This window comes from Ptychodera flava, chromosome 17 (genome assembly GCF_041260155.1).
Source record: "Ptychodera flava strain L36383 chromosome 17, AS_Pfla_20210202, whole genome shotgun sequence".
NCBI classification, from domain to species: Eukaryota; Metazoa; Hemichordata; class Enteropneusta; family Ptychoderidae; genus Ptychodera; species Ptychodera flava.
The window spans coordinates 9,113,629-9,141,593 of NC_091944.1; the positions used below are offsets into that span (position 1 = coordinate 9,113,629).

The window sequence follows — 27,965 nt, forward strand, 5'->3', positions numbered from 1 at the left end:
GATATCAGTTGAGTGGACAGTGCCTTTTATAAAGTTAGTGTGTTGATAGAACCAACAATGTCCGGTACCAATTGGTATTTGATATATACCTTCGGCATTGGACAGTTCAAAAGACCACAGCGATCGAGGTGCAGAATCGGTCCCCGCCTGTCTAAGGTTATACATTTGCACAACAAAAAGTTGTAAGTTTTTGTTCTGCAAAAGTTCTGGTGGTCACCGATATTAGCCCAAAAGTGAAGTTTTCTATCGAGAGCAACGGAGCTTGAAGCTCCGTTAAGGTCACGGGCAAAATGCGCCAGATATTGGAACTTTCAAACTTGTACAATATCGTTTGGGGCTACCGGGGGGGGGGGGGGGGGGAGAGGGCTTACTTTGAAGCTCGTGGAGTAAATAAAGTTTTCACCTCCTAATTTTTGTGAGAATTGAAAATAAAAACTTCCCCCATGAATTTAACACAGGGATGGTTCCATGCACTTTGAATTTCAAGTGTTGGTAAATACGGAGTAATTTGTTCCTCTAGTACCAATTTTTCCATTTGTGACCCCTGACTTTTATTCGTGATTTCTAAAGGGAATGCTCCCACGTTTCCTTACTGAAGGTTCGAGCAAAAGTTTCAGTCTTTAACCCTTTACGGCCTGACTTTCTGGTAACTTGGCATAACTACCCCTATATAGGGGTTTAAGCCTGAGAAGGTTAACTTTCAAGGTCTGTACTACTGTAAATAAACATGTTATCATAGCCTTCACCAAATTCACTGGTCAGAAAATCTCGGCTCAACACTGGTAATGACCATATCATGGTAAGTACTTTAACTCGTCCCCTCCCGGATACTTCACTACACAATTTTGCTAAAGGTATTGCACTCACGTTCTTCATTTCTTATCATCACTATGAACATTACGATATTATTTATAGGTGCTCACAGTGCGTCACCTCTGACCCATCACTTTCACAATTGAAGGACAAATTTTACAACAAAATAACTGAAGACAGTAGGGATGCAATTCTACACCATTTTGTGATGTACGGCCGATTTACTCGTGCACACGTAACATGAAACTGCAGCGCGTCAGTGTCCACAATCTGCACCTGAAACCAGTAAAACCGTAGCTATACATAGCGCCCCCTTGTGGTTAACGCTTACGCGGCACTGGGCACGAACAAATTGCATGAAGTACCCACTGTTCGTGTGTGACACTGAGAGAAAGAATGTTTCAAATTTCTGGACAATTTCATAAACAGTCAAAACGACGTCAGAGTTGCATCATTAATACAAAAAAATCAACTGTCCATTAATAATCGTTGGTTGTATTTTTATTGAAAAAATCCTATCTTTACAGTTGAATAAAGAAAAGGACAAATGAATTGTAACTCCCTACCATCAGCACCTTGACAGTTGAAAGCAACGGTACTATCCATGCACAATGTACACTTTCTAATTTTCATATTTCATCTATGACTTCAAGAATGATTGTTGGATAATCAAGAGAGAATGAATACACCTTCTGATATATTTTCCAGTACTTTTGTTGTGTTTGTAAAGTAGAGTTTCTCGATCTAATTCCAAAACCCTCCAATATCAAAACAATTGGTTTACAACTTGCTTTTAGGAGCAAAGATGATGACAAAATTTAATATCAAAAGGTACCGCTATTGTTCCTTTAACATGCAGGTACTGTGGAACAAATAGTCTCTTTTTGTCATGCAAATCTACACATCAAAAAGTTCAGACTGTACATCTAAATAGAATGCATAGAAAATTGCCTTTGGTTCATTGAAAATACGATTTTATACACTATGAAGCAAGCACTTGGAAATTTTTCATCAGGCACTGACATTTGGCGATTCAGTGTGACTCATCCTCTACCTGGAAAGTGATTTGAAATTCTAGAATAATTTGTTCCCCGAACAAAAATGAAATCATATTTTACTTCACTGATCCACTGAGGTTTATGCCTCAGGGGATGTCACTTCAAAGGCAAAGATGCAGCAGTGAAATTGGTTGCAAAAACCCGTTGGATGTAAAGAAACTTCACCTGTAACACCATTGTTCAGCCTACTGAACTACAACAGTCACTGAGCTGCCAAAATCACATTAGGGGAAGGCTGCATTAACTTGCATGGTACCACAGGGCCTCATAAGTGGCTATTTAAGTCAATATTACAGCGTTTTTGTCTTTTTCAATGTTACAAATAAACCAGCTGAAGAGCACAACACTTGTGTAGCTGTCTTTTGTGTAGCGTGTATTGGCATGTATAGCGCGTCCTCGTAAATGTGACCTTTAGTTCCGTGACCTCTAGGCTCTAGCCATGCCTACTTCCTGCCCTGCCCTCGCTATAACACAGCGACGTCTGTACGCATGGCCAGTAGGCATGGCCAGCGGAATTGGCAAGAGGTCACGGAACTAAAGGTCGTATTTAAATATGATCACATTCCCGGAGGTTTCCCGTAATGATCTCATCACGGACCTGCACTCTACTATAATTGCAATGCAGTCATAATTGTTGATACTGTAGCAGAGATACTTCCACAATGGCAACACATGATATTTCTATATTCAAAAACTTTGTAAAAACAGTGTTTAATTATACATAAACTTCTGTAAGTCTTCCTTACAGATTATTCATCTTCACACAAGTCAAGCAAAGAAACTGGCCAGTTATTGAAAATCAGAAGGTTGGGTTGTACTTGAATCTCTTCCAGTAGTTTTCAGCTCTCCAGTACTGTTCTTCTATTTTTCACTTCTTTCAGAATCACCCTGTCACTCAGTTGTACCATGGACCGATATTATTGCATTCCAAACGTACAATCTTGAAATAATTTTATTGACTTTCAATCATTTTTTCATTTGGATACTGCACACTACGAATGCAATGGACTGCAATCGTGGTCTTAGAGCTTCTCATAGACACCATGACCAAAATGACATTTTCAGAGTAAGGGTACAACAGAACAGGGTTTGTGGAAGAAACATGATGAACAATGATACTGGTGCATCACAGACTTCATGAATAAAGTGATATTTTTTACGGCAGGAGTACTACAAAACAGAGATTTGGGAAAAAAAACAAGCTGAACCAAGATCTACGTGCAGGAAAAAAATTGTCATACAGCTCTTGATACAATTTGATGCAATTTCAATTTCTCCACATTGGAATTTGAGAACATGGATTTTCAAATCTGCATTGATCTGCTAACTTTCAGTGCTATTCATGTGACTGAGGCAGTGACTTGACGAAAAGCTGACACTTGGAAAATGTAAATTAGTTGATGGTATGGTTTCTGAGGAATTAAGGGATAATGACAGTTTTCCCAGGACCTTGAAGGAAACTAACAAGGCAGATCTTTACATATACTTGAACCCTTTAACCACCATGGTTTGGCCCAAACCCATTGTTATTGATGTGAGTGTGGACCTGTTTATATGGAATTTGGGTGAAAGATTGAGTATTTTTCTATTAAAGGTATACTGTCACCTGTTCTAATTTTGCCACAGTTACCATGGAAAGAGAAAATCTAACCAATCACAGATTTTAAGCGGGTGGTCGCTTTTTAAAAACAGCACCCTCACATGGGCATTTTGAATACCAAGGAACGCCCCTTGACCATATATGGGCATATTTAGACTACAGGTGACTGTATACCTTTAACCGATGCTAGCACTGCATCTATACAATGTACATATACAGTGTCAGGATGGATAATTACACACATCCATTACCAATTTTCATCGGAAAAAAGCATTCCAGACGTTTTTCGAAACTTTGCAGAAAGTATGCCTTGTAAACTTGAAAAGTCATGTCTGTTTGTGCTTGCATACTGATGAGTTTTTATGGAAGCTTAGTGTATTTTCATACAACTCTTCAATGTCAACTCTTACTGGCCAGCAATGTTTGTCGTCTTCTGATTTTCCACACTGTGACAGCGTATCCGTATCACTTCTTTCCCTTTCCTTTGCCTTTTCCTTTTCCTTTTCCCTTGCCGGAATCTTTCATTTGCGTAGTGGTTGTCGTTCCACCTTTCTTCCCACCCTGTTTTGTCTACAAAAGAAAATAAACACGGTTAACACCGGTTCAAGAGCAGCAAAATAATTTCATGACAGCGGTATGAACTAAGGTAATTTGCATATAGTTGTAGGTATTCCTGGCCTTTTGTTGTTCATCTCTGAGGCAGTGGTTCCCCTATATCTCCTCAATGTCTACCTTTGTGCAGGCATAAATGTTCAATGTTTGGGGAAAATAAAAGTTTTACCAAACAATGCAAAATTTGGCTCATTTGTTTATCTGGAAGTTGCATAAGATATGCTGTACTAGGTGTGAGTTAAGCCTACTTCACTTTCACAGCAGTGTGCATTCATCTTCTGAAATAATTATGAGTGTGCTCCTTTCAAGAATGTAAACTTCACACTGCAAAGGTATCATCCTTTTGATGTACAGAATGCTTTCTTAGAAAAAAATGAAGATACGACAAATAGCAATGAATGTCTGTCAGCTGTTGATAGCGGGGAAACACACATCATGCATGATATTGCATTACCTTGATCATTGCATCATGGGTAACATCGTCATCGCTTTCTGCTCCACTCCCAGCGTTTACTGGTTCTCCACCCTCCTCCATGAGCCCTTCTTCAGTTTCTATGGCCACACCCCGTTTCTTCTTTGGTGCAGTGACAATTGAGTACGGTGTCATGTGGGATTCCTTGTTGTAAGTCCTGGTGAAGGCAGCTTTGACCTGTACAAAGAAACAATGTCCAAAATATTTGTTCAGGCTTCAAGGCAATTTGGCATTTATGGTAGCACGCAACTCAAAAGTGAAACTTTTTACTGTTGCTAAAATTTTTCTCATAACCAACAATAAAAATTAGGTGTACCACACAAACTTTGGTACAAGTTATAGAAATTACCTAAAATTAATCAACACTTAAAATTCAAAATGCCTGCTTTACCCTGTGTTAACTGTATGGAGCGAAATTAAATTTTCCAATTTTCAGTGAACAAAGACAGTAAAAAAATTCACACACTCTCTGGGCTTTAACATGAGCTAACAAAAGCTACAAACCAGAAAAGTCTTGAAATTTTTAGAGTCCAATTATCTGTGCCCAAGGTGCAGCATACCTTGATCCAGGGTATCTTCAAACTTTAAACATTACTAAACTCCACAACACAGAACACGAAAACTAGACTCAAACAGCACATCAAACAACTCAAACAACTCCGAATTCAATGGAACACAGTAGAAACAAAACCACACAACAAACATAGAAAATACATGTGCATTTCCATACATCGTATGCATTTGTACCTATGGTTGGTTTGTACTGCCATCACATGATCCCCTTAGGTGTACAGAGTCTGTAGAACTCTGCATGTCATTTTTACACTGGATTAGAACCGTTAATACTTTACCTTGGAGTTAATCATAGTCATGGGGTCCTTCTTGCCTTCATACTGTCCAACCTCCATGATACCATCAAAGTCATCTTTCTGAAGATCATACTCGTCCAAAAGGTCAATGACCTCTCTGACACCGGCTTGTTCCTTCGTAATCAGGGGTCTTGTTAAAAAGTTCCTCAGATGCGGAATGTATTGCTGGTTGATTTCAGACTTGCTAGCTGAGGATCTGTTGTTTATTACACATACAAGCATGAAAATTATAAGCTTTTCTTTATAGAGCTGTCACATCAAGTTTTTGAGATGGTTTGTCAAAGCATGTTCTAGTACAACTACGGTATTTTGTCCAGACCTTACGGCCCCATGTCAGGCATCTGTTTTCATTCATACCTTTTGAAGCAACTAGCCTGTACAGAGGGGGTCATGAATAGGAGCAATTGCCAACACAACCTGCACAGGTCTGTGACCCCTATTTCCTGGCATGATGCAGACTGCTGCTGTCCCTTTCCTGGCATACAGCTGAACCAGGTCTTTTGTGAAGGTTTTGTGAAGGTTTTGTGAAAGTATAAACGCACAAGCAGCAAGTTCACACGTACACATGAAAGGCTAAATTGATGTTTGTAAGTACAATGCACATATTACATGTACCAATATACTGATTGTTTTATTCCTTTAGTAAAAGATCAAGAAGCCAAATCAAAATTATTATTCCTGATATAAAATCCTTCTATCAATTCCATTTTAGTTTTAAAATTTCAAATTATGCTTTACGGGTTTTACACATGTTTCTTACAGAAGTCATATATGTCTGTTTCAGAGGTCATGAGTGGAAGTTGGGGAGTTGTCCATAGATTTTATGTCAGACGTAATTCCTGAATGGTCTGATATTTTTCTACAGGCTCATCATAATCTTTCAGTATTTGAAAAACTCTGTAAATTCAAGGGCAGGCTGCGGTTAGGGATATGGTAAGGATAAGTGTCTGGTGGGTGGATGTCTAGGGAGTGACTCTCCTAGAACCAACTGAAGAAGAGACAATAGACTTTTTGGCATCCCCCATTCAATCCTATGAGTTAAGTCATGTATTCAGCATGGTGTGTATGTATGCATATGTCAGCATAAAAAAGACAGAATTACAAGAGCTATCAATACTCACTTTAGCCTCATATGCGTTTGTAATGTCTGGAGAAGCCGATCATTTTTGTTTTTTGTGGAATTTTTCCCCAACCAGCTTGGAAAACTGACCATAAATGACAGACTTCCTTGCATGGCCTCGCCCGGCATCACAGAGGAAAACATGGCCTGTAGGAATTATCACAAGTTCAGCAGTTAGTTAATGTATGGTTTGCCAAGGACAAGCAAAATGCTGACTACATTAGTAAGTTTATTGAAGGGACATCACTGTGTTTTTTGCGTTGTCTTTTTTCTGGTGTTTCAGTACGTTTTGTTGACTACTCTTTCAAGTTTCTGTTCAATATCAAAGACAAACAGTATAAACACTACATTTGAAATCAGAAACTTTGTCAATTTAGCCTGTACCGTCAATTGCCATCACAAGTCAAGACATACTCCCTGCTGGATCAAATGTTTTTGGCTTTTTTATACTGTACTGTAACACAAATTGACATGAATATATTTGTCGTAGTACGTTATCCTTGTTTGTGCCAACTTTGTGAATGAAATCTGTTCAGGTATGCCTGACGAAAAGCTCTGCACATGACAAAATCATAACAAACAGCCGTCAGGCATCTATATTGATTATATCGCAAAATAAATTTGAATGAAATAGGTCCAAGTCTCTCTTCATGATGGTTGCAGATGGATACAACCCAATCCATCAGTCCCCGATATTGGAAAAGAATACATTGCTGGTTTCTCATGTTATTGCGGTTGGCTTCAAGTGAGAAAGGTAATTACATCATTCTATTATATGAAAAATGAAACATACGCTCATGCTAAACCTATTTTGTTGCGTGAATAACACCTTGCAGATAACTGATAGCCTTGGCATTACCTGTGTTGGCAGCAGACTCCAACTCTGTTCAGATCTAATCTTCTTATCTACGAGATCGCCGTCACTGATTCTGTCCGCAGCCTCACTCAGTAACTGTAAATGACGCTTTATATCTCCTCTGAAATGAACAACAGGAAATATTTACAAACTGATGATTTTGCACAGCAGAAAAATAATCACAGGGAGCACTAAAGGGTCAGCACTAGAAAAAGAGTACATTATATCAGCATACATCACTTTTTTGAAGGAACCGTGTGAAAATGAGTCCTTAAGAGTAAACAAAGCAACGAAGAATGCAGAAAGTAGAGACAGTTTCCCATCCTCACCTGGCATTGATGGGTGACACAGAGATGTAATTCTCCTGCACAAACAGAGGACCAATGGAATAGTCATGGAAAAACAGATCCGACTTGTCATGGATGCTCATTTGTTTTCTTTCCTCACCATAGCAGAACACTTTCCTGATGACATCAAATGGACCCTGTGATGGAAAAAGGACAAAATTCAATGACTAACATGATTTGTGGTAACAAATATATTGATGACATGCTCCATTAAATTAGCATTTTACTTGACCGGAAACCCTTTAGTGTCAGTGCTATCCTATGGTTGATATGCCAACACAGATAGAATCATTCGCAAGTTTTAGCAAGAAAAAACCTTGAGCCCACATGTGGGCTATAAATATCGTAATAAGTAATGCACACCACAAAAATTAGTAGCTGAATTACCTATAGTAAGCAGATTACCATGTTTTACATACCTATGGCTGTTTTTGTTTCATGAATGAAGATGCATATTATGACATGTCGTATGAAATGTGACAAGAGCAGTTAGTTACAGACACCAACCGATGCTATATTTTACAGACGCAAGTAGTGTGTACTGCTGTAACAATCTGTAACCCCTCCCCCCCATTTCTCAATGCACAGATCCAATGTTCCCACAGAAAGCAATAGGATTGTACCAAAATTTAACAATAAAAAGGTGAAACACGAACGGAAACTGACCAGTTTCATGTCTTTCCTGGCTTTATTTGCATCTTCTTTGACCTGGTCATAGGTCAACGACTTCTCACTGGCACTCCACATATTCAAATTATGAATAACCTGAAAAGACAAAAACATACAGCTGATTTCAAATATTTGTCTGAAATATATCTGAAATAAGACACTCAGAAATTATGTGAGAATAGGAAGATATCCCTCTTTTAGCACAATTCTGGGACAAATGAAAAAAGCATGTGTTATTGGCGCCAACTTAAAGCTGCAGAAATAAATACACGCCTAAACCACAAAATTTGTCCAAATTTTTGTCTGCACAAGTCAGTGTCATGAACATGTTGCTACACATTTTGATAAACCTATAATCCTACTAAGCTATGAAGTTTTACTGGGATACCAACTTTGCTGTTTCTTTATCAGTGACATGACACGGACACAAAAAGACGTAATAGACACTAAAGAAACTTCTATTCAGTTCAAATTATTATTACTTTATTGTTCCTGCTTCCTTGATGTTTCATTATACAGCTACTATAGATTCTTTTATCGTATATGTATACAGGAAAGAAAACCCTTCTTTCCTGATTGGAATTTTTCTGATATTGGCCAATAAGATTATACTTTCTTTCCATCCTTTGGTAGGATACATGCTTACCTGTCGAATATCCTGATTGGCTGCTATGATCATCTGATGCACTGCAGGGGGTGGAATTTTAATGCCTTCTTTGTACGCCAGTGACATCATAGCACCCTGTCATTCAACGAAAATGGCGAATTATTTTAATTCAATTTTCCTTAATTCTGAAGCCCCTTTCGATTCTCAGACAAAAAATAACACACAATCAAATATGAATGATTCTAACTCCTACTTTTGGCCAAATTGAAATCTGTTGAACACCCATTTTCTGTTCGAGACATCAAAAAATTATCCCTTGTTCAAGACCACAACAACAGCTTACAATGTTAGGCGTAATTTGGATATTTCAAATATGATTGTCAATATTAGAGTAGTGATGGGTTATATTTCAAATAAAGCAGAATTTTATGAAGAAAGTTTACACAGCAAGTGCAAACTGTCCCAGTTTTGGGCATCATTTCACTGAATTCAACTTGGTAGTCCTGAAATGCAAGCCATAACAAGAAAGAGGATTTTGTGTGCATTAAATTATCATAGTAGTTGATGAACAAGTTTTTTGTTCCTTAGTCAGTTGGGGAAACAACAAAACAGAATGACAAAAAAAGATGAAAAAAGATTATACAAAGGATTATTTTAAGGACATCTTAAGATTTTGTACTGAAAGCACTGGACAAGCCTGTGCTGTGTCCTGCTTACCTTGATCTGTTCAACTCTTGGCCGTTGAAATCTCAGATCAAAACAATAATTACTGAGTGATCTTATTTTCATACTGTTCCTGTCATTACACATACAAATGATTGGAATCCTGGATGCCTTGATGATCTGTAAGAGTTCCTGGATGTTGAAAAGAGAAAATGCATGAAATCTTAGTCATGTTACCCCTTGTATGATAGCATTGCATGATGCAGTTACAAAATATTCACTCAGAATCGAAAATTTCACAGTTGGCAAAGAATTTAAAGATATGTTTATGAACAATAGTGAAAGAAAATCTCCCATTCTAAAAAAATCACAATAATTAGCAGTGGTGTTTACCTGCATTCCCCCTCTGTCCTCATTGCCAGCCATCCCATCAACTTCATCCATGACCAGACAGTGTTTGAGTCCTCTGTTTGATTCACTTGTACCGCCGACAAAATCCACCACTGTCTGATTATCAACTGACTCTGCCACCACTTCTTTCAAGCTGCGTTTGCTGCGTGTGTCACTGGCGTTCAGTTCTACATAGGAAAAACCTGCTTCCTGTGAGGTAAGTTTTGATTAGAAAGACAGAAATTTGTGAATTTTCAGTCACACAATCTGACAAGGACATCACCAGCTTTGTGTATATCTTTTTACATTTCAGTGCCGACACCTTTTTGCATCTACTTTAGGGGCGACGTCAAAAGATCGATGTTTGAAAAAAACTTAATTGCTTAAGTTTGGGGGTGGGGGGTTTTTGGCCAAATTAATTTCTGTGCAGTCAAAAACGATTTAACGTCTTTATGGCAAATTTTACGATTTCAAGGTTGATTTTTGTACGCTAAAACCGATCCAGTCACCTGTATTTTTGTTACTTTATAATGGTTTTCAATTTTTATTTAATTCAATGGTACATTGGTATGTCGTTTGAAAGAATTAGTACAGGGTATGAGTCCACAATGTTTTTCAATTTTAGGTAAGTTAAGTTAGAAGGGGGGGTGGGGGGGTCTGAGGCCAAACTTAAGCAATTAAGTTAGATTTATTATATTGAACTTTTGATGTTGTCCCTTAGTGCCATTAATACTGTTTGATTGGCATTGTTGTCCATAACAAATTCTGTACATCTCATATCCATGCCAACAGTCATCTGCTATGTGCTCCTTGCATCAGCCAATCAGTAAATACTTTAAAGTTTGAGTTCACTGTAAATTTGCATAGATTCTTTCATTGCAAAAGATTCTTTCATTGCAACAGTGGCATTCATGCATTCTTAACTCATAGAAAGCAAGCAGCACTATGCAGTTAGTCAGTACACCGTTCTTTGTGACCTTGTCTAGAGTCAATCGTATCAACACAAACATCCATGCTGACAATATTTCACTGAGTTGTACATACCTGGCAAACCAGCTGGGCACTGGTGGTTTTACCAACACCTGGTGGACCTGACAATAAAGCAGCTTTGAAACCTGACCCATCTTCTTTACTCATGTAACCTAATTGTGTAAGAAATACCAAAGTTCTGCTCAAGTCGAAACTACTGTCTGATTCCCTGTTTTACACGGGATACAGTGATGACAAGTGAAAGCTGAATGATAAATCAGGCTCTTTCAACAATCTTTCATGTGTGTCACATTGCACCAGAACCTTCATTTGTGGTATCAGGTCAGAGGTCAAGATTGATACTTTGATCATTGATGGTGTTCCTTTCATAATTAGAACAGATATCACCATTAGTCCTATCGAATTGTTTAACCCTTTTCCTGCCAAGTCCATATTTCACCACCAGGTCAAGATGGTTAAAATTAATGAAACACAACATATTCAATATGATGTATTTTAACATAATACTGTACATTTGAAGGCTGTTGAAAACATAATAATGTAAAGTTGATTTTTTTTGGACAAAAGATGCTATAACATACCAAGCCAAGCGGGTGAAAATATGTCATGTTTTGGCTAAATACCACTTTTTACTGACTTGGCTGATGGGGAAGTAATACAGATATTACTGTCTGGCAGGAAAAGGGTTAAAGTTGCATTGCCTAGAAGATGGCATTCAATGGCCATTATCCTGCCACATCAGTGAAATTCAGTAATGTCTCTTTAAACAATGGCCAGCCGAGTAAAGTGACAAACACCACGTTCACATGATTTTTAGCTGTGTTCAAATTGCAAAGTTGACCAAAGCTGCACTAGAGCCTTGAATGTGAGATATGCTAAGTTGTGTAAATAGGTTTTGGCTTTCTATTGTTCTTTACTTAAATGGCAAAAATAGCTGATAGCTGGGCCAGGTAGGAAAAGGATTAAGCTATATGGCATCTTGACAGTTTCTGCAAATCATTAGGTGGGGCTACTTTGAAAAGTGACTTTCATATGGTACTTTCAGGAATACAGATGGCCAACACTTAAAAAACAAATGATGCTCCAAAACCTAACACTGGTGGCGCTCACCACTAAGTCGTCAACAATAGACAAGTGAAATATCTCAGAGAAGCTTCGTTTGACTGAGTATTTGTCTGCAGAATGCACTGTTTATTGCAAAATGAGTTCTGAGTACAAAGTTTGTTTTGTGCAGGTGAAGAAATGGAGGAAAGAACACATTGCATTCACTCATATTCATAGCATGAATTGGACAAAATGATGTACTTTCTAATATCAGATTTTGCATGATACTTCTGAGACACATAACCAACATACTAGTATCTGTCTACTTTTGTAGTGGCATTGGCACACAATGGCAGACACATATCAGTATACACTTGGATATCAACATATGTATTTAGGGACACACAGAAAACCTCAACTGACCTGGTTTTCGGTTTCCAGCGTGTATAGTGTGCCATTTTCTCAACCAGTTCAGCAACTTTTTAACATTGCTCTTTTCACCTTGTTGGCCAATAATCTGTTTGATTGACTTTGGTTTGTGTTTATCCACCCAAAGCAAACTCTCTTCTGATTTGTCCCGTTTTGCCTTCACTGGAGAAGAAGCACTCTCCTGAGCCAATGAGCTTTCAGCTTTTGAAGTTGATGGTCCTGGCATTTCAGCTTTTGAAAATGATGGTCCAGGCATTTTTTCAGAAGGCACACTTTTCCTTTTTGTCACTGCAGGTTTGGTGACCTAAAAAATACCATTAACTTCATAAACTGACGGAGTTTTGCAGGGAATAATTCATTTACGATACATAGCGGTAAATCTGAAAGACCTCGCTATATTCTAATTCTTATTGAGAAGTGAAGAAATATTACAAACTTGCTGTGTGTGACAATGATACGTCATAACAATAATATGTCATGACAGTGTCTGTTTTACAATGTTGTAGGTTTTTCAATTTGCCCACAATTAACCCTTTGAGCGCCAAAGTCAATTTTTGCCACCTTTATAAAATGTAACCCAGTTTTTTTCAGACTTTTCCAAAATTTTGATCAAAACAGTAGTCAATGAAATATAATGTCTATTTGGTCCGAAATTGTCAAAATATTACCAAAAAAATCATTAAAAATTGGTAAAATTTTGTGCAAAAATTTTGGTGCGAAAATGTACAGCACTCAAAGGGTTAAACAAACTACAACTGGTTTGTCAAACATTGTTCATCCGAAGAGAGCAACGGTGATAATTGTTGATATTTGAAGAATAACCATAGGATTGGTTGATTCATTGAAACTACGATAAATATGATTAGCACGTTGGTTTGGTATACCTCAAAGAATTGTCAAGTGTTGTAGGATATTTCTTTGACATTTCTGACTCATTTGATTACCTTTTCTGGTTCTTCTGTCACTTCATACTTGGATTTCTTGCCCGGTAAAGTCTTTATTAAATTCAACAGATCATCTTCGTTGATGATCTTTGTCCCACATTGATTGGCCTGATGGTGGTCAAAAAAGCAGACATCATGATAAAAATGGGACAGACTGTTACCTATCTTCCCAATTCTGCACTGAAAGCTACCAGTGCTTCTAAATGTGTTGTGTTGATAAAGACACTGGGTTTACGATAGATTAATAATGCCTAAAAAATGAATGACTTAAACTTTTGCTCAAACTTTCCCAGGGCAAACTTTTAATCATTCTCTTTCAAATAAAGACTAAAAATCTCGCATCACCGAGCAAATTTTGGTACTAGAGATACAAATTTCCCAATATTAACCAATCTTTGACATTCAAAATGGCCGCCTTCCCTGTGTTGACTCTATGGGGAAAATAAAATTTTCGATTTTCAAGAAACTACAATGTTGAAAATATTTCTTACTCAATGACCTTTAGAATGGGTCCCAACAAGTGGTAGATCGAAAGAGATAGTGAAAATTTGAGAGTCCGAATATCTGTCCCGGAGGCGCATTTTACCTTAACCTCTTCAAACTACTGTTAGTATCTTTTGTCTATCTGCTCGACATGTTGAAAATATCAAGAACTCTCCTCATGGATGTCACAGATTTCATCCAGCACCAACAGTGTCACTGAACAGAATTTATTAAGGTTTTGATATACATATACACTGTGCAAGTAAACTGCAATGATATAATGTTACATTCTGAGGCACCAGATGATCAAAAGTTCAGCTTTTGTCCACTTATTAAACTTATCTCTTCAATAAAAATTTCAAATAGTGTCAACAACTGAAATTACGAACAAACAAAGCAAAAAACTAAATGCAACGGTCAAAAGGGTGATGTTACTATCTTCAAACACAATGATAGTAATTTTTCTTCCATGGGCTGAGGTCAGTGTTCTTATGATTTCTAAACCTTGTAACACAGCAGGAACATTTATATACTAAGAAATAACTTTCAGTATACGACAGACTTTACATGATCTATGAGTATATAAAATATATTAAAATTCAGTATGACAAAGGCTGCGATTTTCTGTTCTGTATATACAAAAAAAAATAAATATTGTACATAGCTAAAAATAATGAAAAAATATTGAAAGATGACTACGATATCCCTTTGAAAATTACCTTTGCTATCTTGCTTTCTCCACTGCCCCTTCCTGAAACAAGATAGCTAGTTTTCTTACTGACATTGCCTGTCACTTTACCGCCATACTTCTCAATCAATTCCTTTGCTTGGTCGCGTTCTAGAGATTCAAGAACACCTGTGATGACAAAGGTCATTCCCTCCATGCAATTGTCTGCTCCCTACAGAAAAAGGGACAAAATCAAAATTAATTTCCAACAAAAATCAGCAAAACCAACAATTTCAGGGGTACAACCCTTGTATCCACTGGAAGTAATTCTGGTAAAGCAACCAATTACTTAAATTTGACACATTCCAGCAGTCCAAAAATATTTTTGTATATACTTTATAAAGGTACTCAAGTTAGCAACACATGTAAATTCCTGGCAAACTCATCCTGTGAAGGGCCAGAAGCTGTAAATTTGGTCATATTTTTCACAATTTTTGTTTATATGTCGATTGCAAGTTCTTGTTCTAATCCAAAGCACGTTGACACACCAGCTATTCAGCTTTACAACACAGGATTTATATGTACACACCTTTACCAGTACAGGCTGAGTTGACAGGCTCAACACTGTGTATCTCAACATGCTTTGGGGAGTAGAACAAGAAACTGTACTTGTCATTAAAAGTTAGAGTCATGGCCCTTTAACTACGGAACATGATCTTCCTTACTTCTGGAATTTCTTTGGAACCCAGAGCTTGGGGTCCTTCTCTGTTTAAGTATGCTCTGTACATGGACCCTTTCTTCTGTGGCTGACTATCGCCATCTGGAGTGACCGGTGATTTTTTTGGTGTCGTAGTTGCATTGCCAGCTTGGCCTGATGATCTCTTTGGCGTTTCTTTGATTTCTGTTACGGGAGACTTTTCCATCTTGACTGGTTTTGTAGGAGTCTTTGATTTTTGGGGTGATTTGACCGGGGTATCTTCGACCAGAACTTTGGAAGTTCTAACTTTGGCTGCAAGTTTGCTACTTAGTCCTTTCTTTTCTGAAATGTTTGTACGGAAAAAAAATCGTGTATCGATTTCACTGGATATCATAGATCAAGTTTGACCCGGAACATTTTAAATTCTGGTCCAAAACACATACCTCTTTCTCGGATACCAATTATACTCTGATACTTCACACAATGTGAAATGTTTGATTCAATTATTCACACATCAAAAAAGTTCAAGCATAAGCAAATGAAATTTGTCAAAGTCCAGTAAATATGGAATGGACTCTATATATGGTAATATCCCGTTCTTGCGGTGTGCCTTTGCTACTTGGAGACTCCCCTCAACAGTGTCAATGAGAACAAATATGGCACGACTGCTTAAAGGCGCCCTTTTCAATCCCTGGTTCTCGCATTAGAGAATGTGTCAACAGCCCATTAACAGTTTGTCAGTCTTTTGTTTTCCATTGAATATTTTATCAAGGAAATAATATTTATATTAGATAAATCTGATAATTGAGTGGGGGCTTTAAAGGCAGAGCCTCCCTTTAAAAGGGCGCCAACCTATGGCAGCGTTCATTGTGTAAGTGGACACCAAACAGGCAACATGAGGGCACACGCTCCAGAAAATGCCACTTTTTAGTTTTTTCGGACCGCAAATACGCTGACAGACTGCCAAGCGGTCAGCACGAAGCCGCTGCCGATCGAACCCTGTGGTTATATTCAAATTCTAACGTGACTGGAAGACGTTTTTTAAGGAAATTCGAGTGTGGTGCTGGGGAATAAATGACCGTTGGCAATTTGAACCGACCGTCAATCAAACGGTTATGTAAGCTCTATTTGCAGGATTAGCAAAAGGTGACAAAAGATTGAAATCAGTTTGTGTAATTAATGTAATAGAAATCAAACATCGTACTGGCCATGTGTTTGACTGGGAGGAGAACTCCACTAATGCGAGAACCTGGGATTGAAAAGTGCGGCTTTAAACTTGGAAAGGGACTAAAAACGTCCAATTCTGACGAAACTTGTATTTTTCCTCAATTCTGCCATATATGTGCATTATGGATTGTTCAGTTTTGACAGCATCAAAGTAAGACATTTAGAAACGTTACGATATTGCCATTCCAACATAAATAATAATAATAATAAAATAATAAGTCGGTGCCTGAAACCAGTGCGCCCTCTATGCCAAAACACAAACACCGATTTCTCAGACTCAATAATGTTTGATCAATTTGATGTTTATATTGTTCAAAGTCACTAACCATGTTTATCTTCTTGACTCTTCGAAGGAGTTGACGACCTACTTTTGGTAGGGGTGGACGACCTAATTTTGGTAGGGGTGGAAGACCTAATTTTGGTAGGGGTGGACGACCTACTTGTGGAAGGGGTGGATGATCGAGATGGCTGTTTGCGAGGTGATTCTCTCCTTTCTTTTTTGACCTGGGAATAAAATAAAATCAATGCACATACCATGCATGCTATGGAAAATTTACATATTTTAGGGAAGTCTGCCATGAATTACACATTATTTGTTGATATCAATACATAGAGCCTGGGTCTTCTATCACAATTTACCCATTTACGCTGCATCAGAAATTACTTCACTGTCTCAGCATATTGACCTTTACCCCTACAATAAGAATGCTTGAGCTCGTCTGTGACAGTGGAAGGTGACAAAACCATAGCTACATTTTTCTTTATCATTTGCCGAAATAAAAAGTGGTTTGTTGACTCACTTTGAACTATTTGCATCAATTCAACGCTAATGATTGGGCATATCATACGCAATAATGTCCCTTTCATTATGTCAAATTCAACCCTTAAACCAGGCAAACTTTGGTATGTCTGTATTTTTTCCAATAGGGTGGCTGAACTCACATGATGGGATATAGGGTGAATAGGTTATCAATAGTCCTGGACAAATTTTGAGAACAGCGTGAGACTTGTCTGACAGTAAAAAACAACAACATTAAACATACAAGAAGAAGGAATTCTATTTATAAAATACAAATAAATATGCAGCATCTTTGACCTATGACCTTTACCTCCTTGTCCTTATCCAATGGTTTTAAAGTTTCCATGAAATCATCGTCGTCATGGTCCTCTTTGTTCTTCTTTGCAGACGTTGATGGACTGGCCTCATCCGTTGGCTGAAGGCAAATTATACAAGAAATTGAACCACTGTGAATCTAATGTCAGTCATGTGTTATTCTGACTATTTCCAGTGACAGTTTAGTAATCCAATCAGTGTACATGTTACTTGTGTAAAAATTAGGAAAAAACTCAACAGTTTATATATACATTTCAGTGTGATTTTCCCATTGGTAAATGTGACTATTATCATCAGGATTCAAAGGATGTACATTTTGGTAGCTATGTCCCATTGGCAGACCAGGTAATCTTTGGATGAAAAACATTTTTCAGTGAGTGCCACAGTTCAAATCTATGCAGCCAGGTTCTCTGAGCAAGGATAAAAGTGAATTTTGATATGGCTACGGCGGCAGAAAAATACAAAGCAATGGATTATTGAGCTGACAATGACATGAGATGGCATACTACAAAGATACAGGATTTGCAGACATATATAGTAACATACTTTGCGATCATGATACTTTATATGCCCTGTGATTTTAGAAATGACATTCTGCACTGACAAGGGGTATACAGTATTCTTGAAAATACCAATGACAGGTGTGTTTTCAGTCTGAAACTGCCATTACCGAACATGACATTGACTCTGGATTGAACACCCTAAAACCCTTATCCTTCCAGGTTCATACCTCACCATCAAGTTGGTTTAACCAGTGAAATATAATATGTTCTGTGTGCTGTATTTCAACAAAGACATATCCATTTGAAGGCCCTGAAAACATGATTTTTACTGAGCGTGCTATAACATACTGTGCCAGCCAAAGCAGGTGAAAACACTTGTGCATTTTGGCTCAATACTGCTTTTACAGTGGTTCACATTGAACTGTTGGCAATATGGGAACTATACATACTTTCTAAATTGAAAAGTTACCAACACTGTCGGGCGTAATTATCGTCTAGGTGATAATAATGGTCAAAAACAAAGAAATCAACTCTGAAAATGTTGAGACACTGTCTGGGAGGAGGTCATGTGCAGTCAAAGCAACACCACACATCCACACACATCTGGCCTGCATCATTTGCTGACATAGTTTTTGCAGATCTGGCGGTGTTGTTATGACTATGTCTGACCTCCTTCAAACAATGTTTCAACTTTTGCAGAGTTGATTTTTTGACTAAAAGATCCGTCGCTCGAGGGGAGTGTAGAGAGCGCCCTCAAGTGATGGCTCTTTCAGTCTAAAGTTGATTTCTTTGTTTATTGATTGATATTACACCTCTAGACAATTGTCAGAATGGACAGTGTTGGCAACTCCTCACGGTAGATAGTATATCCAGTTCCACATATTGCCAACGGTTCAATGCAAACCACTGTAACTGATTTAGCAGATGGGTAAGTGACAGGCCTGACACAATAAAGGTTATAGGAATTCATTCATCTCCATGCTGTGACCCATCATTGAATTCAACATTCAGAAAAGACTGCCCTCAAAACTGTCCAGCTACTGATGTTCCATGAGCAAACGTGACTGACGCTCCTCTTTTACCATTTATGGATATATATGCAAATTTGCCACGACCAAGTGGCTTCACTTACCATTGGTCGTTTACCAGGTGTTTTCTTTGCTGACCTCTGTACAGGCGTCGAGCCAAAGAAATCCAACGCAGTGGTTGGTTTCAGTTTCTCTGATGGTGTTTCTTTCTTGACTGGTTTCACTGAAGGTCCCTTTGGAGTGACTTTTGATGTCTTTGTGGGTTTCACGGAAACCTCTTCATCTGGATGAAATTGAGTAGAGAAGGAAAACAAAAGTTACGCAATCTTATTTGGCATACTAAATACAATCTTTATCGTGGAATAATCAATACTCTATATCCTTCTTTGGATCTTGTGTGATCTTGCATGGTCTATGTACAGCATTGTGGATTGCACATACCCATTAGTAACTGCCATAAACTACACAAACACACAACTGCAGGGTCTATCCACTACAAGCCACTTAAAATCAGGAACTTTTTTCACAATTTTCCAGGACTTTTTGAGTCACAAAATACCATTTTTTCAGGTATTGTTAACATTTAACATTTAAGTGCAAACATTCTATTTCAGCAATTTGTTGCGTTTGAAAAACTTAAAATGACAATTTCATCATAGGATTTCAACTCTTTGAAATTCTTTTAGGGTAGGGGATTTCCAGGTTAAATGCAACAAGTTTTTGTTTGCCCATGCACATGTAATTTATCCATGGTCACTTACCTGAATCAGGAATGACAGTGATCTCCTTCTGTTTGCCTTTCTGTGCCTTGCCATTTGCTTTGGATTTGGATTTTGGAGTAATCTGTATCACGTCATCATCAGAATCTGAAAGGTGCATGCATGAAAATAGAAAAGAAAGTTTTAAAAATATACCTTGTACATGTATTTAGATAGAAAGCTTTTGTTTGTTTTCAATTAGGGTGCGCAAAGGAATTATTTTCCTGTTATAAAATATAAACTTTCTGAATTTTCAGTAAAGAACAACATTACAATATTGAAATAAAATTCATTTCAATTTTGATTACAATCACTGTAGACACTGGTTCAATCAGTTTGTTTCTTTCATCAGCACAATAACACCTGGAGCAATATCACTATGGCAACCAGAAGCCTGTGACAATATCATTGGATGATGTAAATTTGCCATTTTGAAAGTTAGAGAGTTGTGTTTTTTCAATTTCCAAATGATACTGTGTCATTGACATTTCCAAATGATACTGTGTCATTGACAAGTTAATCAAAGCTGCGATAGAAGTCTTGGACTGGAATAAAGATCAGTTATGTATTAATTCCAAGAAAAGTATTGATAGGTATTAATATTACACATATACACATTATACATAGTGTGATCATGAAATGTTTAGAGAGGAAGCTATTTTCATAGAGTTGATCAGAAAAGTCCTATCTGTTTGTTGACCTACTTTCGGATCATGGTTCATTAAAAGAGACGCTTAGCAAACACTTGCAGCAAAAGCTAAACTGAAGCCCCTCTTTCGTATTTGGATTAAACTTCACTGCACATATTTGACATTACTATTTACCCGGGACATAAATGGACATCACTAATCACATGACCCATTGCCTCCAAAGCCACAAATAGGATAACTATCGGTAACCAAACAGTGACCATGTAACCATGGTCACTCTATGTTGGTATAGTAACCGTGATGTAACATAGACCCTGAAGAAAATGGTTTATCTCCAGGATCTATGGATGTATCTAGAATTTGAGTTCCTAATCTGTAGCATGTAATTGTAAAATTCATAACAGGCCTGCATAAATGTGCCAATTCCAGCTATTTATATTACCTGAGTCGTATATGACACCTTTCTTGCTTTTTGAAGTTTTCTTGGACTTTTTGCTTCCTGCAAAATCCTCATCCCCTGATGAGCTACCGTGATCCCTTAATTCGGGTCGTTTCCTCTTCCCAGTCTTCTTGGATTCTTCTTTCTTTTTGCCACTTTGTTTCTCGTTTGTCTTGGGTTTACTTGAAGAACTTCCTCCAACAACACCAAAGAACTTCCTTATGTCCTTAGTGATGAGAGATTGAATGGCACATTGAAATTGCTTCACAATTTTTCACACGACAGATATACATTTCTTGTAATCATTTCTTGCGATCATACATGAACCAGTGCAAATATAGCTGTTCGTTAAAAGATTCGAGGCTCGTGCATTCTCTAACTTTGACATGGTGGGTGTCGAGAGCACACAGTGGGTCTGCCGTATGGTAACTGCATCACGCACTAAAACGCACCGCAGTCCCCGAGTGTGACACATGTACAGCGAGTGCCGACTGTCCTGTCATGTCAGACAGTTGCTGCGAAAACGAGCCCTGCCACTCCTTGACGTGTTCTGCTGGGAGTGGGGGCTGCGATGTGAAGAACTGAAATATCGCACAGGATAGTATTACACATGCACTATGCCGATGCGCACGGAATTTCGAACGGCGCGAATTTGAACGCCAATTTTCGATCTTTACAGAAATAATTTCCATACACTTGGTCCAAAGTCCATTTAGCATCTATCCATCGGAAGATGTCTAGGTATTCCTCAAGTTTACCTACTTTTAACGGGTTTTTCCAACTGTGACCGACGATCGCTTTGAAATCAGCGCCATCTTGAATTTTAGCTGCATGACCCATGACGTCATGCAAATCTCGCACGTTCCCGTTCTAGTTTATTTGCATTCAGACGTAAACAGACAACACGTGCGCTCGACCATCGTCTTTCACACTTCGCATTGTCGGCAACGTTGTGCGTATTTTCGCAAAAAAAACGGAAATGTAAATATTGTAAATAAAAGGAAATAAAAGAAAAGAAATCGGGAATGGGTTGTGTTTTTGCACTTTTTTATATTTCATTTTTTTTTAAATTTGGAAGGGGAGGGGGCTTGACATGCATATTATGAAAGAGTCTTTGTTTTATAAATGTATAAAAATAGTTGTATAAAAATAATTGTATAATGCAGGTGCACATAACGACATCTTAAGTCGATAATACTCCTAAAATATTTGGTTTCTCAAACATTACGTACCAAGACCCACTGCAATTTGCTTACCGCCAACACAGGAGTACGGAAGACGCAGTTCTCTGTCTTCTACATACCCTCACACAACACCTGATACTTCCAATGCATCTGTTCGAATTTTATTTGTGGACTTCTCAAGTGCATTTAATACTATTTCACCAAACATATTAATCAGAAAATTGAAAAGTATGTCAGTAAACAGGCAGTTAATTTATTGGGTTGCAGATTTTTTGGTTAGGAGACCACAGTTTGTCAAGGTAAATTCAATACGATCGCATGTGCGATTGACAAATACCGGCTCGCCTCAAGGCTCGATTATATCACCATCATTATTTACCATATTTACATCTGAATGTACCCCATACATGCGGACAGTAATGATAAGCTTTACAAATTTGCTGACGACAAGGCTTTAATTGGCCTCATTACAGCAGATCAGGACACAATCTATAAGCAAGAAGTGGACAGATTGGTTACATGGTGTGATGATAATAACTTAAGCTTGTTTTTGAATGTAAAGAAAACAAAAGAAATGATAATTGATTTCAGGAAAAACAAAATCAGTCCACCTCCGTTAAAAATCAAAGGTGAGGAGGTTGGAAGGGTAAATAGTTATAGATATCTTGGGATCCTTCTTACAAACATGGTTTCTTGGGATAATAATAATAATAATAATAATAATAATAATAATAATAATAATTTTATTGTCATATATATACGCTATTGCACATACAATGAAATACATCTTGGTTTTGCGAAAATAAAAGGACAGACAGTGAGATAAAAAAACAGGGAATAAAAGAGCAATACACAAAATAAAACAAACAGAATTAAAAATAAACATGTTAGAATAAAAGCGCCGACTTCAGAAGTACAAGTGTAGGAACTATGAGAGACGAGATGTGTGAGCTCTCACAGTACTCGATTTACATTCATTTAACATGCGAATTGCTGTAGGGTAAAAACTGTTTAGGGACCGATTAGAACTTGACTTGATTGAACGGTAACGTTCACCAGAACGCATAAGTTGAAACAAATTGTGTGCAGGGTGGTACTGATCATTGACAATGGAGACAGACTTTTTGAGAACACGGTCCTCGTAAAGACTGTCTAGCGATGGAAGATTACAACCAATAATTTTACTGGCGGTACTGACGATCCGGTTGAGTCGTTTCCGTTCATGGATGATCATGTGAATATGTTAAACCGTAAATGTCAGCAAAGATTGTATTTTCCGCGTAAGTTGCATAGATTTGGTGTATCCGGGAACATTTGCATATCATTTACAGATCAACGGTTGAGTCAATCATCTGTTATTGTATTTCTTGCTGGGGTGGTAGTATTTCCTCTTCTAATAAAGTTCAGATAAATCGTATCATCAAAGCTGCTAGGAATATTCAAGGCGTACAATTGTATAGTTTTGATGACTTGTATATGAAATCAGTGAAAAACAAATCTACAACTATATTGTCTGACAAAACGCATCAACTGAATAGTAATTTCACTAAAATGAGGTCTGGTACCAGATACTATTCAGTAAAGGTGCCGCACAAACAGGTTTAGAAATACTTTTGTACCCTCAGCAGTGAGAATTCTAAACCAATTTTCTAACACGTGAAAAAAAAACAAAACAAAACAAACTCATTAATGGCTACTGTTAGAATTATTTTAAATTGTACTGTTGATGATCGACAAGTGCTTTGTCTGTTATTTGGAACTGTGCTTTTTAATCTGTGTGATCTCTTTGTATTTTATCTATTGTGGAATATTTCTTTTTAGACTGTGTACACCACAACACATTTCAATTTTTTTATATTGGATTAATAAAGGATATAATAATAATAAGTGGTCCTTCATTTGAAACTTAGTAAGGAGTTAGGGTGTTGTTCAGTTCAAGTTCAGAAACATCATGGAGGCCAAATGTATGAACTATGGAGAAGCCTTTGAGGAGAGAGCAAAAGGTTACAGACGAGTCTCCATTGGAAGGCAGATTCATAAAACAGAAAATGTGAAAGATGTAAAGGAAAATAAGGGCAACTCCACACATCAGCTCTACCAAGATTGTTTGATATTACGATATGGTGAATAAAAGGATCATTGCATTTATTTTGTGTTACATGTGATGGAGAACATCATGATCTATAATGTAAAATTTCTCTGGGGAATTTAACATAATTTGCGTGATGGATAATAGTTGGACAAGTTTAGTGTCATTCAACAATTTATTTTATTTATTATTATTATTTATTATTATTATTATTATTATTATTATTATTATTAAAAACTTCTTTAAAGCGCACTACACATACGTCTTAGCGCGCTGTACATGACTGAAGAAAAAAAATACATGACTAAAATGAGAGCAAAGGTAGTTTTTAAAATAAAAAGTCACAAATATCGCAAAGAAATTTAAAAACAGCGTAAAATGAGCAAAATGGCTAAAATCACAGATGATAAAACTCAGTAAAAAGGTAAGTCTTCAAAGCACGTTTAAAACATTCAACATTTTTTGCAGAGCGAATCTCTGATGGCAATGAATTCCAAAGGAAAGGAGCATGAACAGAAAAGGCCCTATGGCCATAGGACTTATTATATTTATAAACATATTACATATTTTATTCACAATTTTGAAGTTAAAAGTAATTTGCTTTCTATTCATTCACTTTTTACCACGCGAAAATTCGCATAACGTAGCCGACAACGCTGAGACAGCAATACTAGTCAGCGCACGTACTGTTTGTTGATATCTGAATGCAAATGAAGTACGAACGGGAACTTGCGAGACTTGCATGACGTCATGGGTCAAGAAGCTTTAAATTCAAGATGGCGGTTATTTCAAGGCGATCGTCGATCTTGCTGCGAAAAATCCATTAGGAGGAGAGAAAAATTACAAATACCGAGTAATTATTGAGCGGGTAGGTTATATGAACACCGGACAAGGTCCTTTTGAAAAGTTATGTCACATTTTTGTCTTTTAAAATTTCTGGCGAAGGCCGTATCCTGTGCGAATTTTGCGTGTTACACATCGTAGCCCTACCACTCCAATGACCAACCTACCCGAGTGGTAGAGGCTACGGATTCGCAGCAAGTCAGACAGATGTGTTGTGTGCAATGTTGTAGGAAATGACTTACGGCTACCGCCATGCATACGTTAATGAAACCACTAAGACTACAACTTGACGTCGGCTTTTGTAACTTACCATGGTATCAATGCATTAACGAAAACAACACAAGAGTACATGTGTTCCACATCAGGAGGTGTGAAGACCTCGATCAGCTGTCACTGGAGTTCGCGCCAAAAAGTTCACTGCGCAAGCGCGAGTTCATGAACACTTTTGTTTCTCTTTCAGTACTGTTTGTTCTCATCTAGGCTTTAGTTCAGGAGATTCAAAAATATTCCACATGAATTGAGTTCCATTTGACCATTTACTAGTTGAGTTTGATTCCAACTTCCGAAATTTTGAAAGTTCATCTTTGAATCTTGCTGTATGCTAATGAGTGCGTGCGCATAATTAAGTTGCTGAGAAATGGCGGACCCGTTGAACAGGTAAACACTGACTTCTCGATCAATTAGTCTTCTACTAGTTCTAGAGGCGCGTATATTACTTCCTTTGGATAGAGGCTATTCTAATTCAGCAAGCTTTCGAGCTGACAGGTTTGACAGATGGCGATTGAGCTACACCTATTTCTCTGAACCTATCTTTCCACGATACATGCGTAACTCAGTGAACAGATATCTTGAGTTCGAGAGTACATCATCACTCACTGACTCAGGACTTTCTCGCATCATGACTTATGATGTCATTGTCGTATGGTCTCACGAACTGGTTTAGGGACTCAGGTGTAAATTGCATTGCTATAGTCATCAAGAATTCACCCAACAGTTTCCCATGTTCTCTGTATGATCTGGGCAGCAGCATGTCGAATGACACACATTGACAGATCCCTGGTTTCCCCACAGTACAATCCTGTACTCCATCGTGTACGTTGAACAATATCAGCAACATTAGCTGCACAATGGTCAATACATGTAATTATAACTTCCGGCGACTTGTTATCACCTTGTTATCGTAAAAGTGCGCGGGAGGCCTAGAGAAAATTCAACCCACATTCTGCATCAGGGAAGTTAATGACCTGCAACGTAACTTATCAACTAAAACTATATCCATCATGTGTATATAATATTGTAAAGACAGAAACGACGGAAATCACGTATGTATAATCCAAAATGTATGTGTGTGATCTTTTAAATAATTCCTTGTGGCAGTTTGCTGGAAATGTTTTCCTTTCACTAATAAATAATTTAGCACGCATCGCCATAGTAACAAATGAAATTGAAAAGACTAATTTCTGTGAAGCAAACAAACTCAACTGAACTTGCAAGGAATTGTAAAGTTAGCGCTCAAGATACAGTTTTATCAAGACTTCCATAGGTGTAACCCTTTCACTGTCATGGTTTAGCCCAATTCAGGGTTTTCTATGGCAAAGATGGATCTCTATACACGGAAATGGGGGTGAAAGGGTTAAAAATTACCGACAATAGTAAGCTGCTTTCTCGTGATCACAGTCACTCGCCTTGATGCTCTAACAATAGTAAAAACTTATTTCATTACATCGAATTCAGAAATACATAAAAAATGCATTATTTTTTGCTTGAGAAACTGAATTGCAATTTAGCAACTGATCTTTCAAGGATAACTTTCCAGTTATTAATCTAGAGAGCTATCAGTAAAGAGGCATGTATTTTTGTATCTACAAACCAAGTAGAATGGTATGTAATTTTGCGATGGAATAGGAATTCAGAAAAAGACACCGTAAGATGATGGTGAAATTCATCATAGAAATAAATTTATTTTGTCCATGTTCCCGCGGCATGCATTGAAGTCATAATAGTGAACAAGGCACCATGTTTTGTGAACAGTTCCATCCAGAGGATATTGCCACTTTGCCGTCTGGCTATGACTCATATCAATTGTGCACTGCAGTGTAGTGGTTCCCGCCCTGTTAGCTATAATGAACATACAACATTGTAGTACATGTAGCTGGGTCCTATACAGTTGCAAAAAATGCAGCTGATGTAAACAGGCAGTACTGATCCCAAGCTGAAAAGAAATTCAGTATAATATTATATTCTGCCCTGAAATGAGGATATTGCCATTGAACCTGAAAAGAAATTCAGTCAATATAATATGTAAGTCCATCTGTGAAACAAGATGGTGATAAACTCTTCTGCGAGTGCGTGTTGGTTTATGTAGATATCACAGGGCCATTATCTGTTTATCATTTCAAGATTTGTTATGCATCAAAGCTGAGGTGTGTGACAGCTGAGAGAAAAATCATAGGCTGTCGGCAGCTTATTAGTCATTTATTCTTGGAAACGCCCTACTACAGCAGGGCAATAAATGCTGTAAAATAGCTCTTTGGTTGCGCTTTTATGTTACCATAGCAACATTAATAAATGTTACTTGCAAATTGATTTCTTCATTGAGGATTAGGTGTGTGAATAATATCAAGTGTTATTAATGCGTCTGCGGTCATTTCATATTGTTTGCAGCTGCATACAGAGACTTCTTACCTGTAATTGTTACCATGGTAACATGTAACACTCTCTATTTCTTTCACAGGCACATTTACTGTTGAATAGCTTTTAAACAGTCAGTGATTCAGTGTTGATTTCTTTGATGTTCTCT

At 37.6% G+C, this 27,965-nt stretch overlaps 2 protein-coding genes across 5 annotated transcripts in view; one reads left to right on the forward strand and one right to left on the reverse strand.

Annotated features, from left to right (window-relative positions):
• Positions 1-1,292: 1,292 nt before the first annotated feature.
• Positions 1,293-25,603, reverse strand: LOC139115339 (replication factor C subunit 1-like). Of its 3 annotated transcripts, XR_011548101.1 has the most exons (22): positions 25,476-25,603; positions 21,053-21,275; positions 19,964-20,068; positions 19,307-19,485; positions 17,667-17,771; positions 16,884-17,061; positions 15,359-15,672; positions 14,686-14,865; positions 13,484-13,591; positions 12,534-12,843; positions 11,121-11,218; positions 10,080-10,286; positions 9,741-9,878; positions 9,063-9,158; positions 8,414-8,512; positions 7,730-7,884; positions 7,404-7,521; positions 6,546-6,691; positions 5,407-5,620; positions 4,538-4,732; positions 2,466-4,041; positions 1,293-2,106 (listed from the first exon to the last, which is right to left on the reverse strand). XR_011548101.1 is itself a non-coding variant. In XM_070677371.1 (21 exons), exons 1-21 carry the CDS (start codon positions 25,476-25,478, stop codon positions 3,937-3,939), a joined length of 3,276 nt encoding a protein of 1,091 aa, XP_070533472.1. In that variant the 5' UTR covers positions 25,479-25,603; the 3' UTR covers positions 1,293-3,936. The 3 variants fall into 3 exon arrangements, 2 of the variants coding, with proteins under 2 accessions (XP_070533472.1, XP_070533471.1); XM_070677371.1 differs by having other exon boundaries at positions 1,293-4,041; XM_070677370.1 differs by lacking the exon at positions 25,476-25,603 and adding an exon at positions 21,812-21,904 and having other exon boundaries at positions 1,293-4,041.
• Positions 25,604-25,729: 126 nt separating this feature from the next.
• Positions 25,730-27,965, forward strand: part of LOC139115338 (PAS domain-containing serine/threonine-protein kinase-like) — an 84,330-nt gene continuing 82,094 nt past the window's right edge. For both annotated transcript variants that reach the window (XM_070677367.1, XM_070677366.1), the window contains exon 1: positions 25,730-25,822. In XM_070677367.1, the coding sequence (XP_070533468.1) occupies positions 25,803-25,822 (20 nt within the window). In that variant the 5' untranslated portion in view covers positions 25,730-25,802. The remainder of the gene's footprint in view (positions 25,823-27,965) is intronic.